Source organism: Motacilla alba, chromosome 5 (genome assembly GCF_015832195.1).
Source record: "Motacilla alba alba isolate MOTALB_02 chromosome 5, Motacilla_alba_V1.0_pri, whole genome shotgun sequence".
NCBI classification, from domain to species: Eukaryota; Metazoa; Chordata; class Aves; order Passeriformes; family Motacillidae; genus Motacilla; species Motacilla alba.
In genome coordinates this window covers 35,312,826-35,328,428 of record NC_052020.1, presented here as the reverse complement: position 1 = coordinate 35,328,428, position 15,603 = coordinate 35,312,826, and the positions used below count along the sequence as shown (strand labels likewise).

Sequence of the window (15,603 nt, the reverse complement as noted above, 5' to 3'; positions counted from 1 at the left end):
AATTTAAAGTTTGCACTTTCCCTCATCATTATACTATTATTTCACACCCCCCTCCATTGTTGTATTTTATTTCCAAAATGTTAGCTATGTTCTTAAGGGTTGGGGATCTATGTAGTAACTCTGTGTAACAGAGGAGAAAAGCAGATATAGTAACTTCCCCCCCCCAAAAAAAAAAAAGCTACCAGATTCACTTAGGGGAAGGAGCTTTGCTATATCCTTCTTCCAGGGTAGTAATGTTTGCAAATAATGAAACTTCTTCTTTTAAAACTGAAAAACTTGCATTTGATAAAGTTCAGAAAAAGTAGATTGAAAAAACGAAGACTTAAATGATGACCCCCCAACTTTTTTTTTCTCCAAACAGTGAATTTAAGTTTTTTAGTGAGTTGAGGTTTTTAGTCAATTTAGTGAGTCTACAGTGAATTCAGTTTTTTTTTCAGTTGTTCACTAAAATGCATTTACTGTTTTATTTGAATGTACAGTAAGGTAACTTTTTAGTTGTTGCTGTCTTATTCTGAAAATTATAAATCATCTAACATAAGTCATATATTTCACAGTAGTGTCAGTTCAGGTGTGTTGACTGTGATGAATATATATTTTAGTACTTGTTTGAAAAATAACTAGTCAGAGCTAATTTAAGAACCTTAAAAAAATGCACAGAAATCACAAGTTTAATCATTTGTTTTAATATGTTGTTTCCAGATCTCTTATATATAATTAACTTGTTTACACTATATAGTATTATAATTTAGATGTTAAATTTCATTTTAGGCTTAAAGACAGATCACAATGTTGGAATAACAGATTTCAGAAATTCTTTACATATATTGAAAATGAAATTAAGTAATTTCAGGTTTATAGTGGGATCTTGGGGATTTATTTTATAAAATTATTTATTTCAAATGTTTGCAAGGGAATAAGCTCAGAAGTGGGCATACGTGTTGTAAGGTGCACTTTTGCATTGGGAAACCCTTCCCCTTTATAGTCTGTTGTTCTTTATTATAAAATAACACACTGATAAGTTTTCAACCCCTATTATATTTTTCAACACAGGAGTCATGCATGTAAGTTGTACTCTTCAAGTCATCAAATCATTTATTTTATCTTACCATATCTTTATCTATAGCTTCTCCTCTTATGGGTGCCCAAAGTTTTCCTAATCTGACTACAACTGGTACCACATCAACAGTGACCATGTCTACATCCAGTGTTACTAGCAGCAGCAATGTAGCTACAGCAACTACAGTTTTATCTGTTGGTCAGTCGCTTAGTAATACTCTAACTACTAGCCTAACATCAACATCTAGTGAGAGCGATACAGGGCAGGAGGCAGAATATTCTTTATATGGTAAGTTTCATTTTTAAATGAACATAAGCATTAGACTTCCCATTAATGACTTTCCCTTTTATCCCGTTGTTTTGATTTTCTCATATAGTAGTTTATTTACTGAAAAGTATTTGAAAGTTGAGCTGTTGTATGTTACTTGTTCTCTAAGGCAGTAAATAAAATAATGTTAATGTAGTAGTATTTCCTTATGTTTTCAAATCTTTATTTTCAGCAGTTTTTATCCTATATTACTATTATTTATGGTATAGTTTATCTAAGCACTTGAATATTTTCCCTCGTCAAGTTTAGTTCCTTATGTAGTTTGCATATGTACTTCTAATTACAATCAAAATGTTATTTTTGTTATGTTGTACATGCAAAGTCTGATGTACCTTGTATTACTCTGATTGAAAAGCATGCACCATTAGGCACATTCTACCCTTAAAATAGCTTCCAAGTATCTCAATACCATAATAGTAATTTCAAAAAATTGGAAAAAACACAAAAATTGACAGGAGGAATGAAATTACATGATTTGACAAACAGATCCAGAGTTGTGTGCGCACTATACCCTAGAAACATACTTCAGGACAGAGGTTACTGGAGGCATATGAATACAGTGAAAGAAGATTTGGATCATTCTGTCAGTAATACATAGGAATCAAGCTGATAAAATGAAGTCAAGAAAAACCTGGGTTGGATATCGGAAAATACTTCCTAATGTAAAGTTTATTGATTTGTGAGATATTCTGGAAAGAAAGAGACTTGATTTATGTAAAATATTGGATTAAGATTGTGTTCTATTTGTGTTGCCTATTGAAATTACTTGAAAAATTTCTGGTCATTTCAATGGGTATTGGAATTGAACTGCTTGGAGGCAGTTGATTAATACATCTGCATATACCATTTCTCTTTACTCTTTTAATTAAGTCTAGTTTGATGCTTTGATTGGGTGATACATCTTAAGATATATCACCAACAACTGAGCAAGTAGGGTGCATTCACATATCAGTAGGGGTGATAGCAACAGGAAAGGTGTTTGGGTGGTATAGATGGTTTCTATGTGCATAGAAAAATGTAAAAGTTCAAAGCTCCATCCCAGTCCACTTGGATTGCTATGAACTTCTTTTCTGGGTTTGGGAGGTTGTTTTTTAAATCTTAAGTACTAAGTGAGTAAAATGGAACTTTGCCTTCAACTTCTTGTTACATTAATTAATTAGCAATTGAATCTTTAAGATATTACTTTTAAATGTTTATCTTATATGTCCTTTACATTGTCAGTTAAGGTCTAAACCACATGTTTTTAGTGGAGATTACATCACTCACCTGTTTTTAAATTATTGAGACACAGAAACAGACAATATGCATTTGTGCACCATTTTCTGGTGATCTTTTGTAATCTCCTATAAGTGTAATTATAAAATGTTGTAATCAAATGAGGAACAGATCACTCTTGCTGATCTCTATTAATTGTACCGATAGTAAGTGCTTCTATAGTTATGCTATTGACTAGATCCATGGACTTTTTAACAGGTGTATGCTTTTATCACAGCTTTTATTCCTGCTCTGCAATAAGCAATGTTTTCTTTTTCTGGGTTAAGTTGAAGTGAGATTTGTTTTTTTACTCTCCCCATTGCTTCTGTTTTTTATTTAAAAAATTAAAAAATTTATTCTTGTCTTTTGTTCTGTATATAAATATACATATATATAAATATATATATATATGTGTGTTATAGATTTTCTTGATAGCTGCCGAGCTAGTACTCTGTTGGCAGAGTTAGATGATGATGAGGATCTACCTGAGCCAGATGAAGAAGATGATGAAAATGAAGATGATAACCAAGAAGATCAAGAATATGAAGAAGTTATGGTATGGTATAGTTAGCATTGATGGTATCTTAATCGAGTAACAGGTGCTTTAAAAATCCACAGATTTTTATTTTTTTAAATAAGAAGTCCTAGCTACAATATCTCCATTCGTTAAAACAAATTTATTTAGATTCATTTAGTTTCTTGCATATGGTCAAAAAACACAAGAAAAGTGTTTTTAAACACCAGCATACCCAAGACCTTACAGGTCAGAGTTAATGTCTTAAACCAGGCTGGGAACAAGTTGACAGACAGTAGAAATGATGAATCACTAGTTCACAGGCTGATGAAATGGAAAATCTCTGGATAAAATGTGTATACATTGTATATCAGTATATATATACACTTTGGAAGAAAGTGCTTCTGTTTTCAAAAAAATAAAAATATTTATTTTGACATCACTGGATATATTTAAACTTCTGGTATTGCAGAGTTTGTGGAATGCACAAAACATTGACACCAAATTTGCTGATCTAGACTACTCTGTATTTTCTTATATTCTGGTGCTTCATGGAAAATTTAATTCTTTCCAGAAACTATAAATACACCTGTGCTAGCTTTGATTTATTTTATGTTGATTTTATAGAGAAAATTAACATAATAAAGACGTAATGAAATGATGGAATGGGTAAGGTTGACAAGAACCATAGTGGGTCATCTGGTCCAGCCTCCCTGCTCCGTCGGGGTCATCCTGGGGCACATGGCACATGATTGTGTCTTGATGGTTCTTGAGTATCTCCAGGTTGGCACACAACCTGTCTCAGTGTGTGTTTACTCACACAGTAAAGTTCTTCCTCATGTTCCAGTGGAACTTCTGTGCATCAGTTTCTGTCTCTTGTCCTGTTGCTTGGCACCACTGAAAAGAGCCTGGATCCATCTTTTGGACATTGTCTCGTCAGATACTGACAGACATTGATGAGGTTCTCTCTCATTTGCTTCTTCAGGAGGCCTCTTCAGGAGCTTCATGTCTCTCCTGACGGAGGAGCACAGAACTAGATACAGCACTCCAGATGCAGCCTTAACAGAACTGAGTAGAGTTGCAGTGTAGTGTGTGACTGCTGTATTCATGAACTGTCAATTTTTTAATCAAATTATTCTCTTTAACAGAATCAAAAAACAGCTAGGGTTTTGGGTTTGTTTGTTTGTTTGTTGTTTTTTTTAATTAGGAAGAAGAGGAGTATGAAACCAAAGGAGGCCGTAGGAGAACATGGGATGATGATTATGTATTGAAACGACAGTTTTCTGCATTGGTGCCTGCTTTTGACCCAAGACCTGGTCGTACTAATGTGCAACAGACAACTGACCTAGAAATCCCTCCACCAGGTATGCTGACAAAGTATGCTGACAAAGTATGTGATGCTTAATCTGGCTTTAGGATGGAGATTCACTGTTAAGTGCCAACTGGATTTGGGGATGCCATCACTATTAATCAGTACAACATGCTGTTGTGGCTGTGTGGCTTTTCTCTGTTTGAGTGAGAGTTTCATCTACCTCTGCAGATCTAAGCATTATTGAGGGAAAAGTAAATTTACTGTTGTGTAAAATAAGCAAATTTAGGAATTTACTAGGATCATCTCTTACCATGATCAATAATAAAATTTCTTGATATGTTAAAGATGTGCTAAAGATGCCTGGTTCGACCTGCAGGGACTTAACTGTGTTAAATCTACCCAGAATAGTTTTGATTGGAGAAGGTGTGCTGAAACAGTGCAAAGATGACGCAGGGGCAAGGTAATGCAGTGATGGAGCAGTGTGTACAGTCAGCAGCACAGCACCTGATCTTGCTCCTTGGCTCCTTAGTTCATTCTTGTTCAGCACGGTGGATGTACTCAGAGTTCATTACTTCAGAGAGGAATAAGCAGGTTTTACCATAGAGGGAAATAAGCCACTGCTTATTTTGAAGAACTGAAAGGAAGGTACTGTGTAGTAAAAGAAGGCATGTACTGTGATAATATACAAGATGTTACCAAGATACAGGGATCAGTAGGGATTTCAGAAATTCCTGTTAATTTTACTCCCATAAAGAAATGGTTCAGTCATAATTTAGTTCATAGTTAGAACTCTGTCTCATCTCTTTGGCATGCGTACAGTAAGTCATTACACTTCCTTATTGAACCACGTTATTGACGTTTAAGCCACCTTGTCATGCATTATGTATTTTGTGTTAAGGGTTCTCAAATGATTTTTGCAGGTACACCTCATTCAGAACTCTTGGAAGAGGTTGAGTGCATGCCTTCGCCACGTTTAGCACTTACCTTGAAAGTTTCGGGTCTTGGAACAACTCGAGAAGTAGAACTGCCCCTAACAAACTTTCGGTCCACCATCTTCTACTATGTACAGAAATTGTTACAGCTTTCCTGTAATGGCAGCGTGAAATCGGACAAGCTTAGACGTATTTGGGAGCCAACATACACGTAAGCTCACCGGTTCATTATTCTGTGTAGAGAGCGCTGTGACTGATCAGAAAATGGATGTTAATTTTTAAACTCCTCCTCTGTAATAAGCAATGCTAGAATTAGATTTTTTTTGTGTTTATGTCAGGATGTTTTTACTGGTTTTAAAACTACTGCTGTGCCTGCAAAACCAGAGGAAAAAATCATAACCTTTAGGGATCTGCTTGGAAAAATCCCATGGGGTTCTAGTCCTAGTGAAAAGTCCAGGAGAGTTGGTTGATTTTTTTTCAAGGATCACTTTCTCCAGACTTAAGAACAGTCCATCCCAATATGTAGGAAGTCAAACAGTCACTAGGAGACCTGCTTGGATTAACAAAAAAGCGTGAAAGGGAAGCATGCAAGGAGTGGGAGAAGGGTCAAGTGATCTAGGAGGAATCCCAGAAAGCAGAGCATTAGGAAAGCCAGAGCACATCTGGAATTGAATCTGGTGATGTGTGAATGGCAAAAGATTAGTGGACACTTGTATATAAGTCCATGGGACCCAATGGAATGGACCCATAGGAGCTGGCCATTCTCTGTTATCTTTGGAAGGTCATGAGGGTTGGGAGATACTTCTGAGGACCAAAGAAAAGGAAGTGCCATTCCTGCCTCCCTCAAAGGCAGGAAAGATCTAGGGAACTACAAACTGGTCACTCTTTCATCCCTGGAAAGGTGGTGGAAATAGTCCTGGAAACCATTTTCAAATGATTGAAGGTGATTTCAAATGATAAGAAGGTGATTGCAAATAGGTGGCATGGATTTATTAAGAGAAAATCATGCTTAGCCAGCCTTATAGCCTTCTACTATATGCCTAGCTCAGCGGATGAGGAGAAAGCAGCAGGTGTTATTTTCCTCATCTTTGGTAAGGCTTTCATTGCTTTCTCTCTCAGTGAAAAACTTAGAAAGCATGGACTAGGTAGTGTCTCAAAAATGTCTGCACTGTTGGGCTCAGATGGTTGTGGTCCTTGGTGTGAAGGCCAGCTGGTGTACCCCAAGGGTTGATATGAGTCCAGGACTGTTTAAACATCTACATTAGTGGACTGTCTGATGAGACAGAGCAGACCCTTAGCTTCCAGACAAAACAAAACTGGGGAGGAGTCACTGTTGGACCAGATGGTTGTGCTGCCATTCTAACAGACCTCCTCATGCTGTAGAAATGGGGAGACAGGAGCTTTGTGACATTTCACAAAGGGAGATGTAAAGTATGTCAGCTGGGGAGAATATCTCTGCCTGTTACGGTTCAGGATGGGGCCCAGCTGGCTGGAAAGGAGGTTGGTGAAAAAGGCCCTGCGGGTCTGGGTGGGCATAGAGTTAAACATGAGCTAGCTGTGGACCCCAGTAGCAAAGAAGATCAGCAGCACCCTGGGCTGCATTGGGAGGGTTGAGTGAGGTGATCTTCCCCATCTGCTCAGCACTGGTGAGATATACCTGCAGTGCTATGTCCCAGTTCAGGGCTCCTCAGTACCAGAGGGACATGGACACTGGGGTGAGTCTAGCAAGGGTCTGCTAGGATGATTAAAAGGCTGATTGCTTCTGTCATACAAAGAAGAGTCTGAGATATCTGTATCTGTCTAGCCTGGAGGAGAAAGGACTTGTGGGTTCTTACTGATGTGTATGAATACCTGATGGAGGACATAGGGAAGCCAGACTGTGGACTTTGCTTTGTTGCAACATGTGAAAAGGCAAGAAGAAAAAAGGGCTCAAACTGAAATACAGGAAATTCTATTTAAGCATGATATTTGAGGGCCCTTCCTACCTCAGTTATTTTCTCCATGTTAATTTGACCTCACTAGCTTTATAGTAATGACAGAAATTGTAAGACTGTGTGATGGGGAGTGTTTTCCATTAAATACCTACTACTAGAAGTTACACAATGTAACTTCCGTCATACTAGAAGAGTGGTGTATATGGAAGTGACAACTGCAGTAAGGAGGGGTGCAGTATTTTAATTGTAGTTCAGATTTCATCAGTGCTTTTCAGTTGTGCCTGTTTTCTGAGTTGTCTTCTGTCAAAAAGAAGACATTGCATGCTGTAACAAACTGTTTTCCAGTTAGAAACAGTTGAGAAATAGTTGTAAATGTGCATGTCTTCTAAGTTAATGCACAGCAAATCTTCCCTAGGACTTCAAAATTTTAAAGAGTCGGTGCATGTATAGTGAAAAAACTAAAGTTGATTTGGGAAATTGGCACAGTGAAGGTTGTTTGATTACTCCAGTCTCACTTAAAGAAATGTAAATACTTTGCAAAATAAATACCAACATCATGAAAATAAAGCTTGAGAAATTTGCTGCCTCAGGATCTCTCAGATGTTTAGAGCAGCAAAGAACAGCTGCTGTTGCTGTTTTACATCACATTATCTAAATGTCACTGATACGTAACAAGTTGATATATAACCTCAGAATTTAGAGGATGTGCTATGAGTATGAAGTATTAATTCATTGTTTTGATGTCTAGAATCATGTACAGAGAAATGAAGGATTCTGATAAAGAGAAAGAAAGTGGAAAAATGGTAAGACCTACTTCTCTGCCTTTGTTTTATAGCTCTTAAATAGAAGCAAAAGAATATTGTTGCAGTTTTTGAAATGCTACATTAAAAAAAACTAACAGTTTTCAATTACCTAAAGAATATTAGTGAGTATATTTGTAAATGCATGCTCCTTTAAAAAAAGACATTATATATTGCATGTGGAATCTTAAAGACTTTACAATCAGGAAAAACCAACATTTGGTGGTTCCTGTTGTAGGGTTGCTGGTCAGTAGAGCATGTGGAGCAGTACCTTGGCACTGATGAATTACCAAAGAATGACTTGATAACCTACCTGCAGAAGAATGCAGACTCAGCTTTCCTGCGCCACTGGAAATTAACCGGCACTAATAAAAGTATTAGGAAAAACAGAAATTGTTCCCAGCTCATAGCTGCATACAAGGTATATGTCTGCATCCAAACTTTTTTTATTATGAATGGCTGTGTGCTTTGTTGTGCAGCTTTAAAGATTCTTGTGGAGGGAAAGCCATGGTATTTATAGCGAAGTTGAATGTTCAAAAGCCAGTTTCAAGTTTAGGTTTTGCTGCTCTTGCCTTTTTGTTTTAATGTCTTCTGTTAAACGTAGTTGTGTTAAAATGCATTTGGATCATGATTTGCACCATGCACAATTTGATTAGGTGCTAAGTTTGAACACAGTAACCGTTTTGATTTTTTCAAATCAGTTTGGAATACAGTCCTAAAGACAGCAACACACACAGTTTTCATTCTGAACCATTTTATTTTTTACAGGACTTTTGTGAACATGGATCAAAATCTGGCTTGAGTCAAGGGGCCATTTCTACTCTTCAAAATTCTGATATCCTTAGTTTGGCCAAGGAACAACCCCAGGCCAAAGCTGGCAGTGGACAGAACTCCTGTGGAGTAGAAGATGTTCTGCAGTTACTTAGAATTTTGTATATAGTTGCCAGTGACCCTTACACAACACGAACTTCTCAAGAAGGTAACTTAGTTAATAAGCAGAGCATCTGAAATATTTTAATGAAAAGAAATAAAGAAAAACTTTTCTCTTGATTATTTTCAGAAGGAGATGAGCATCCTCAGTTTAACTTTCCACCAGATGAATTCACAAGTAAAAAAATTACTACAAAGATTCTGCAACAGATTGAGGTATTACACTTATACGTTATACACAATGTATATATGTAGTATTGTTTTTAGGACTCTGTTATTCTCTTCCTTGCCTTGACTGTTTGAAATTATTGGGTTTTTGCCATTTTTTATTTTTTAATTGTTTCATCATATTTTCTTCCTTATATTTTGAATGAGTAAATTCTGTAAGAACAGACTAGTCTGAATAAAACCATGCTGTTTGTTTTTGTACAAAGCATACAAAACTTTTTACTTGATATATTTTTGTTATGAATAATCTTTCTTAATAATAATCTTTCTTAATAATAATCTTCTTTCTTAATAATAATCTTCTGTACCAGACGTCAGTGTTAGAATGTAGTATGTGTATGTCTGCCTGATGATAATGTAAAAAGGACAATTGATTATGTTAGAGTTCACAGACATTTTATTACTTATACGTTCTACATAAAGCTTTAAAAATAGCATTTAGAAAACATCCTATTGGTAACACGTTAGTTAGATACATTAAAAGGAAAATGTTAGGATGTAGTCCTGCAGTCGAACTACATTTTCTTCAACAAAGATTAAAGAAGATTCTCAGCTTAGTTAGCCCTTGTGTGCTTTTTGAGGTGAGGGGATTTTTTTACAGTCACATTGTCTTAATTATTTGTTTTTAAAAAGTTTCAATTTTTTGTGTTCTTTCAAAGATTGTTCTGGCACTGTGAACATCCTTGTAGTAATACTTTCTGTAGTATAGTTTATTATAATTGTATTTCAGAAGGGACTGTAATATTTAGAGGGGATAATTTTCTACCAATAAGTGTCTTTCATGTCTTCTAATGTTGAGATGGTAATATCTAATTTCTTTTGAGCAAAACTTAGGAGTAATTCTTTCCGGGTAATTAGGTATTTAGTTCTCCTCACAGGTTTACAGTTTAAACAGTGTAAATCCCAGAGATTTACTATAGCTTTTAGTGTCTGTGTCAAAGCACCCTGTGTCCACTCTTAGTGTCCACTAAATCTTAGTAAGGTTATGAACTTAGACTCACATAATATGCTGAGTTGGAAGGGATTCATCAGGGTCATCAAGTCCAGCTCCTGGATCTGTGCAGGACATCCCAAGCATCACACGGTGTGCCTGAGAGCATTGTCTAAATGCTTCTTGAACCCTGTCAGGCTGGTGCTGTGACCACTTTCCTGGGGAGCTTCTTCAGTGCCCAGCCACCCTCTGGGTAAACAGTCTTTTCATGCTATCTGCCCTAAGCCTTCCCTGACTCAGCTTCAGACTCACTTTCCTTGAGTCCTGTCACTGTCACCACAAGGAGGAGATCAGTGTCTGCCCCTTCTCTTCCCCTCATGAGGAAGTTGAAGACTGCAGTGAGGTCTCTCCTCAGTCTCCTCCAGGCTGAACAGACCAAGTGAGCTCAGCTGCTCCTCATACAGCTTCCATATTGATAGCATTTAAAAGAGAGAAGAAATCTCAGTTGCTGAGAAGAAAGAAACTTGAGCATAGATAAAAACTCTGTACTTAGGTGTGTTTCCTGTGTGTGTACTTAGCTACAAACTTGTTGGGACCACCTAAGTCAAACGTTGCTAACACTGGTGGTTTTTTTATTCCTTGCATTGAACTACAGGAACCCTTGGCACTAGCAAGTGGAGCTTTGCCAGACTGGTGTGAGCAACTAACAAGCAAGTGTCCTTTCTTAATTCCATTTGAAACAAGACAGTTGTACTTCACATGTACAGCATTTGGAGCATCAAGGTAAAAAAAAAAAAAAATAAAAGAAGTATGATTGCTTCCTTTTCATTTTTTACATGTAATAGTTTCTAAATTGCTGAGTTCCAGAGGGACCTTAATCCTAATGAGACAGATTTTTCTTGCCAAATGTGAATAATTTTGGATAATGGAAGGAAGAAGATGGAAAAGCTCAGAATGACAAGGAATTTAATTTTTTAACTTCAGCTAAGACTTGCTTGTGTACTTATATAGCCAGGTTATCCTATTGGCCAATTTGTCTGGGTTGCTGTTCATTGCATAAAGGACTACAAAATAGAAAACATTTGGAGAATCATATGAACCAGAAGTTTTTTGGAAACATGTACATTCTTATAGTTCTAGCAACTTGTGATTGTTTTGGTTCACTTATTTTTAATTATTAATGCTTTAACGAAACAGAAAAAAACTAAGAAAAATACGCTATTTTGAAAGTTGCTATAAGTTGCATAATGAAACTGGAACAAAACCAGACTTTAAAACATTTAAGGGTATCCTCTAGAGTTCTTTGTTACCTCAGAATCATTAATATTTTGATTGCAGCAGTTATAACTTTTGGAGTATGTAGACAGTGTAAATTTTTTTGCTGGTATACTTTTTCTGTAACAAGAAAGAAGAATTAGTTTTTGAGGGTTTTCTTGGCTGTTGCTGCACTTTGTTTTCCAAATCAAAGGGTAGAGAGAGAGTTGCCAAAATTACTGTTTTCTCTTACATGCAGTAGAAGTGCCTCATGAGGAATGTAAAATGAGGTATTTAAAAAGAAAGAAAAAGGAAGAGAACAAAAGGTATTAACTTGCAAGACCTCAGTTTAAATCTTTCTATTGTGTAAATATTTTTAACTTCTACAGAAAGATGGTCCATATGTTGGGGTCTTTTTCGTTTTGTTTTGGAAGAAGGTAATTTTTAGAGAAGCTGCATTTTAAAGAGATCCCTGAGGAAACATTGTATGTTACTTACTTTGTATGTAAAGAGCTTTCTTAAGCTCTTAAAATACTGGAAGTAGTTCTTGAAACTCATCTATTCTGTATGAACTGTGTGCGTGTACACTCTGTCATGGAACTTGGCTATATTTGCAAAACAATCAACAGATGGTAGCTTTGAAGATAGTTTATTGCTACCTAGATGATAATACATACAAAAATTTGGAAATTTGACTTTGTGTAAGTACTGCTATCAAAGGTAGCTATCCTTCACTGATATGAGTCTATTTGTCTATGATTGCACTTAACCTTTGGTCCTGTGTTGCTCTAAGGAGTGTGTAAGTAAATAACTGCAGAACTTGGTCAGTATCAATGGGGTGATGTGCATATGCCTTGCAGTATATAGCGAAAGGGGTAATATGTGTCTATAACAGTTTTGAGCATCTGTGCTTAAAAGTTCAACAGTAAATGTTACATTTTGTTCTTTCCACTGTAGTGTGAAAACTATAGGAATTCAGATCAAGAATAGTATATTTTCATTGGTGCTATCATCAGAATCTGGCACTTATATTAGAAATTATTTAATTTTCTGACTTCATATAATCTGAAGCAGCCCATATTTTGGGGCATTTCAGGCTGATAAATAGTTTAGTTTGGTTTATACCTAAAAAAAATTAGGAGGCAATTAGTATTTAGCAAGTCACTTTTTATTGGTGACTACTTTCAAGTTTTCATGCTGGAAGACATGGAAATTTTAAACAGCTGGTGTTTGGGTTTTTTCCAGAGCAATTGTATGGCTGCAGAACAGACGGGAAGCCACTGTGGAACGGACAAGGACCACGAGCACAGTGCGACGGGATGATCCGGGGGAATTCAGAGTTGGACGCCTCAAACATGAAAGAGTGAAAGTTCCGCGAGGTGAATCCTTGATGGAATGGGCAGAAAATGTCATGCAGATTCATGCAGACAGAAAATCTGTTCTAGAGGTAAAGCATATCTGCCTAGCAGAGCAAGGTTAGATAGCTATTTCTCATGTACTGGACAGGATATTGAATATCCTGTTCCATAACCGACGCTGAACATTTCACAAGGATTTTCTTTTACTATTAACTTTCCTTATGTTTTTCTAGGTTGAGTTTTTAGGTGAGGAAGGAACAGGCCTGGGTCCTACCTTGGAATTTTATGCGTTGGTGGCAGCAGAATTTCAGAGGACAGATTTGGGAGCTTGGCTTTGTGATGATGATTTTCCAGATGATGAGTCCCGACAGGTACATTTTAATTTGTATTTTAAACTGAGTAGTTGTCTAAAAAAAAATGGAAAGCGAGCTAGACATCCAGGAAGGAAGAACATGTGTTCATACAGCAACTAGTCTTCATGGTCAAGAATGATCACTCTGGTCCACACCTTGTTTTTTTAATTCTTCTCTTTTTAACAGAGCAGTAGGGTATAAGAATAGTACAAATATCTAAATTAGTACAATTAGTACAAATACCTAAATTAAGTTCACCTTTAACCATGTCTGCTTTTTTTGTCTGTCTCTTAAATCAGGTTGATATTGGTGGTGGATTGAAACCACCTGGCTACTATGTACAGAGATCATGTGGACTGTTTACAGCACCATTCCCACAAGATAGTGATGAACTTGAAAGAATAACCAAACTCTTTCATTTCCTTGGAATTTTCTTGGCTAAATGCATTCAGGACAATAGACTTGTGGATTTACCCATTTCTAAGCCTTTTTTTAAACTCATGTGTATGGGGGACATTAAAAGTAACATGAGTAAGTTGATATATGAATCACGGGGTGACAGAGACTTGCACTGTACTGAAAGTCAGTCAGAGGCTTCTACAGAAGAAGGACATGATTCCTTGTCAGTAGGAAGTCTGGAAGAAGACTCCAAATCAGAATTTATTCTTGATCCACCAAAACCTAAGCCTCCTGCCTGGTTTAATGGAATTTTGACATGGGAAGACTTTGAATTAGTAAACCCACATAGAGCTAGATTTCTAAAAGAAATTAAGGACCTTGCAATTAAAAGACGTCAAATTCTAAGCAACAAAAATCTGTCAGAAGATGAAAAGAACACAAAACTGCAGGAATTAATGCTGAAGAATCCGTCAGGCTCGGGGCCTCCTCTTAGCATAGAGGACTTGGGGTAAGTTTTCATATTTATTTATAGATAGGCAAACAGTCTTGTGTTAGAGAAAGAAGCCAACACATAATTACAAATGAATTAATAATAAAGCTTAGTTTCAAATAGCAACATTGCAAGGGGGAATCCATAGAGATGCAGCCAAATTTTTTTGCTTTGGTTTGAGGATTTTTTTCTTCTCTCTTGCTCAGTTTCCTAATCTTAAATGTGTCTGTGTAGCAGTGATGTATGACTCCAGAAACATAAATACTTGTAAAAACAACTGCTTGTAAAATCACAGCTTTTAAAAAAGGGTGATTCAGTAATTTCTTTGCTATGATAACTTGAAATTTATCAAGCTTTTTGGAGAGCTTTTAAAGAGGACAGATTGACATCTCAGATTGTGTTCTTAGTCAGTGTTTAAATCCATGTTAAACAGAGCATGTGTTGACTTTTAGCAACTGTAAAAGACAAAGTACCTGTGTAAACCTCTGGGTGAAGAACCTTTTTCTAATATCCAAGCTAAACCTCCCTTGAAACAGCTTGAGGCCATTCCCTCGTATTCTGTCACTGTCACCACAGAGATCAGTGCCTGCCCCTCCTCTTCCCCTCATGAGGAGGTTGTAACTGCAGTGAGGACTCCCCTCAGTCTCCTTTTCTTGAGGCTGAACAGATCAAGTGCCAGCCACTTGTATGGCTTCCTCTTTAGACCCTTCCCCATCTTTGTAGCCCTTCTGTCAGTGATCTCTAATAGCTTTATATCCTCAAAGGGCTTGTGGAATTTAGCCTGGCTTGTTATAGAGAGAAAGCAAGTAGCACTATTGAAGGGCCTAAGTGCCTAATAGTTCAAATGGCTCTGTAATTGTTATTGCTGGAATTTAATGGAAATTGTTTTTCTGAATTTGTGAACTAAATTAAATGGTTTGAGTAGTTTTGAAGCTGATAGCTTTAAGATATCAAATTGATGAAATTTTCAGTAGTTATCAAATCCAAATAAATAGAGAGTGAGAATATGCATTTGCATACCATATGTTTGAAACACATATTATCTGTGTAGTCCATTACTGTTTGTAGTTCCTTGCTTTTGTATACATGAACAGTGGTTCAAAGTGATCCACTCACAATGGTTTGAAATCCAGTGAGGTGCTTTTGGGTGTGACAGAACGTAAATCTGGTGTGTTTAAAAAAGCAGTAGCAGACTTGTTTTCAACTGTTTCAATTATTAACTACCTTTGTATTTTGAAGTTTAAATTTTCAGTTTTGCCCTTCATCCAAAGTATATGGGTTTACAGCTGTGGATCTCAAACCAGGTGGTGAAGATGAGGTAAGAAAATAACCTACCTTTACAATTGAACCAGCAGTTAAATTTTTATTGTCTCAACAATAACTGTAATGAACAGTGAATTCTTAGAGTATCTATCTGCTGTCTTTGCAGACCGTAACAATGGATAATGCAGAGGAGTATGTAGATCTCATGTTTGACTTCTGCATGCATACCGGTATACAGAAACAAATGGAGGCCTTCAGAGGTAATTG

General features: G+C 36.6%; 1 protein-coding gene across 10 annotated transcripts in view; it reads left to right on the top strand.

The window, feature by feature from the left end:
- HECTD1 (HECT domain E3 ubiquitin protein ligase 1) overlaps positions 1-15,603 on the top strand; it is a 60,202-nt gene that overhangs the window by 41,724 nt on the left and 2,875 nt on the right. For 8 of the 10 annotated variants that reach the window (XM_038138503.1, XM_038138498.1, XM_038138494.1 and 5 more), the window contains 14 exons: positions 1,124-1,345; positions 3,061-3,194; positions 4,360-4,516; positions 5,385-5,607; positions 8,079-8,133; positions 8,369-8,551; positions 8,899-9,109; positions 9,191-9,276; positions 10,875-11,002; positions 12,719-12,920; positions 13,065-13,202; positions 13,484-14,091; positions 15,313-15,391; positions 15,503-15,596. In XM_038138503.1, coding sequence (XP_037994431.1) covers positions 1,124-1,345; positions 3,061-3,194; positions 4,360-4,516; positions 5,385-5,607; positions 8,079-8,133; positions 8,369-8,551; positions 8,899-9,109; positions 9,191-9,276; positions 10,875-11,002; positions 12,719-12,920; positions 13,065-13,202; positions 13,484-14,091; positions 15,313-15,391; positions 15,503-15,596 — 2,520 coding nt within the window. The remainder of the gene's footprint in view (positions 1-1,123; positions 1,346-3,060; positions 3,195-4,359; positions 4,517-5,384; positions 5,608-8,078; positions 8,134-8,368; positions 8,552-8,898; positions 9,110-9,190; positions 9,277-10,874; positions 11,003-12,718; positions 12,921-13,064; positions 13,203-13,483; positions 14,092-15,312; positions 15,392-15,502; positions 15,597-15,603) is intronic. The other 2 variants (XM_038138502.1, XM_038138500.1) reach the window with 2 other exon arrangements.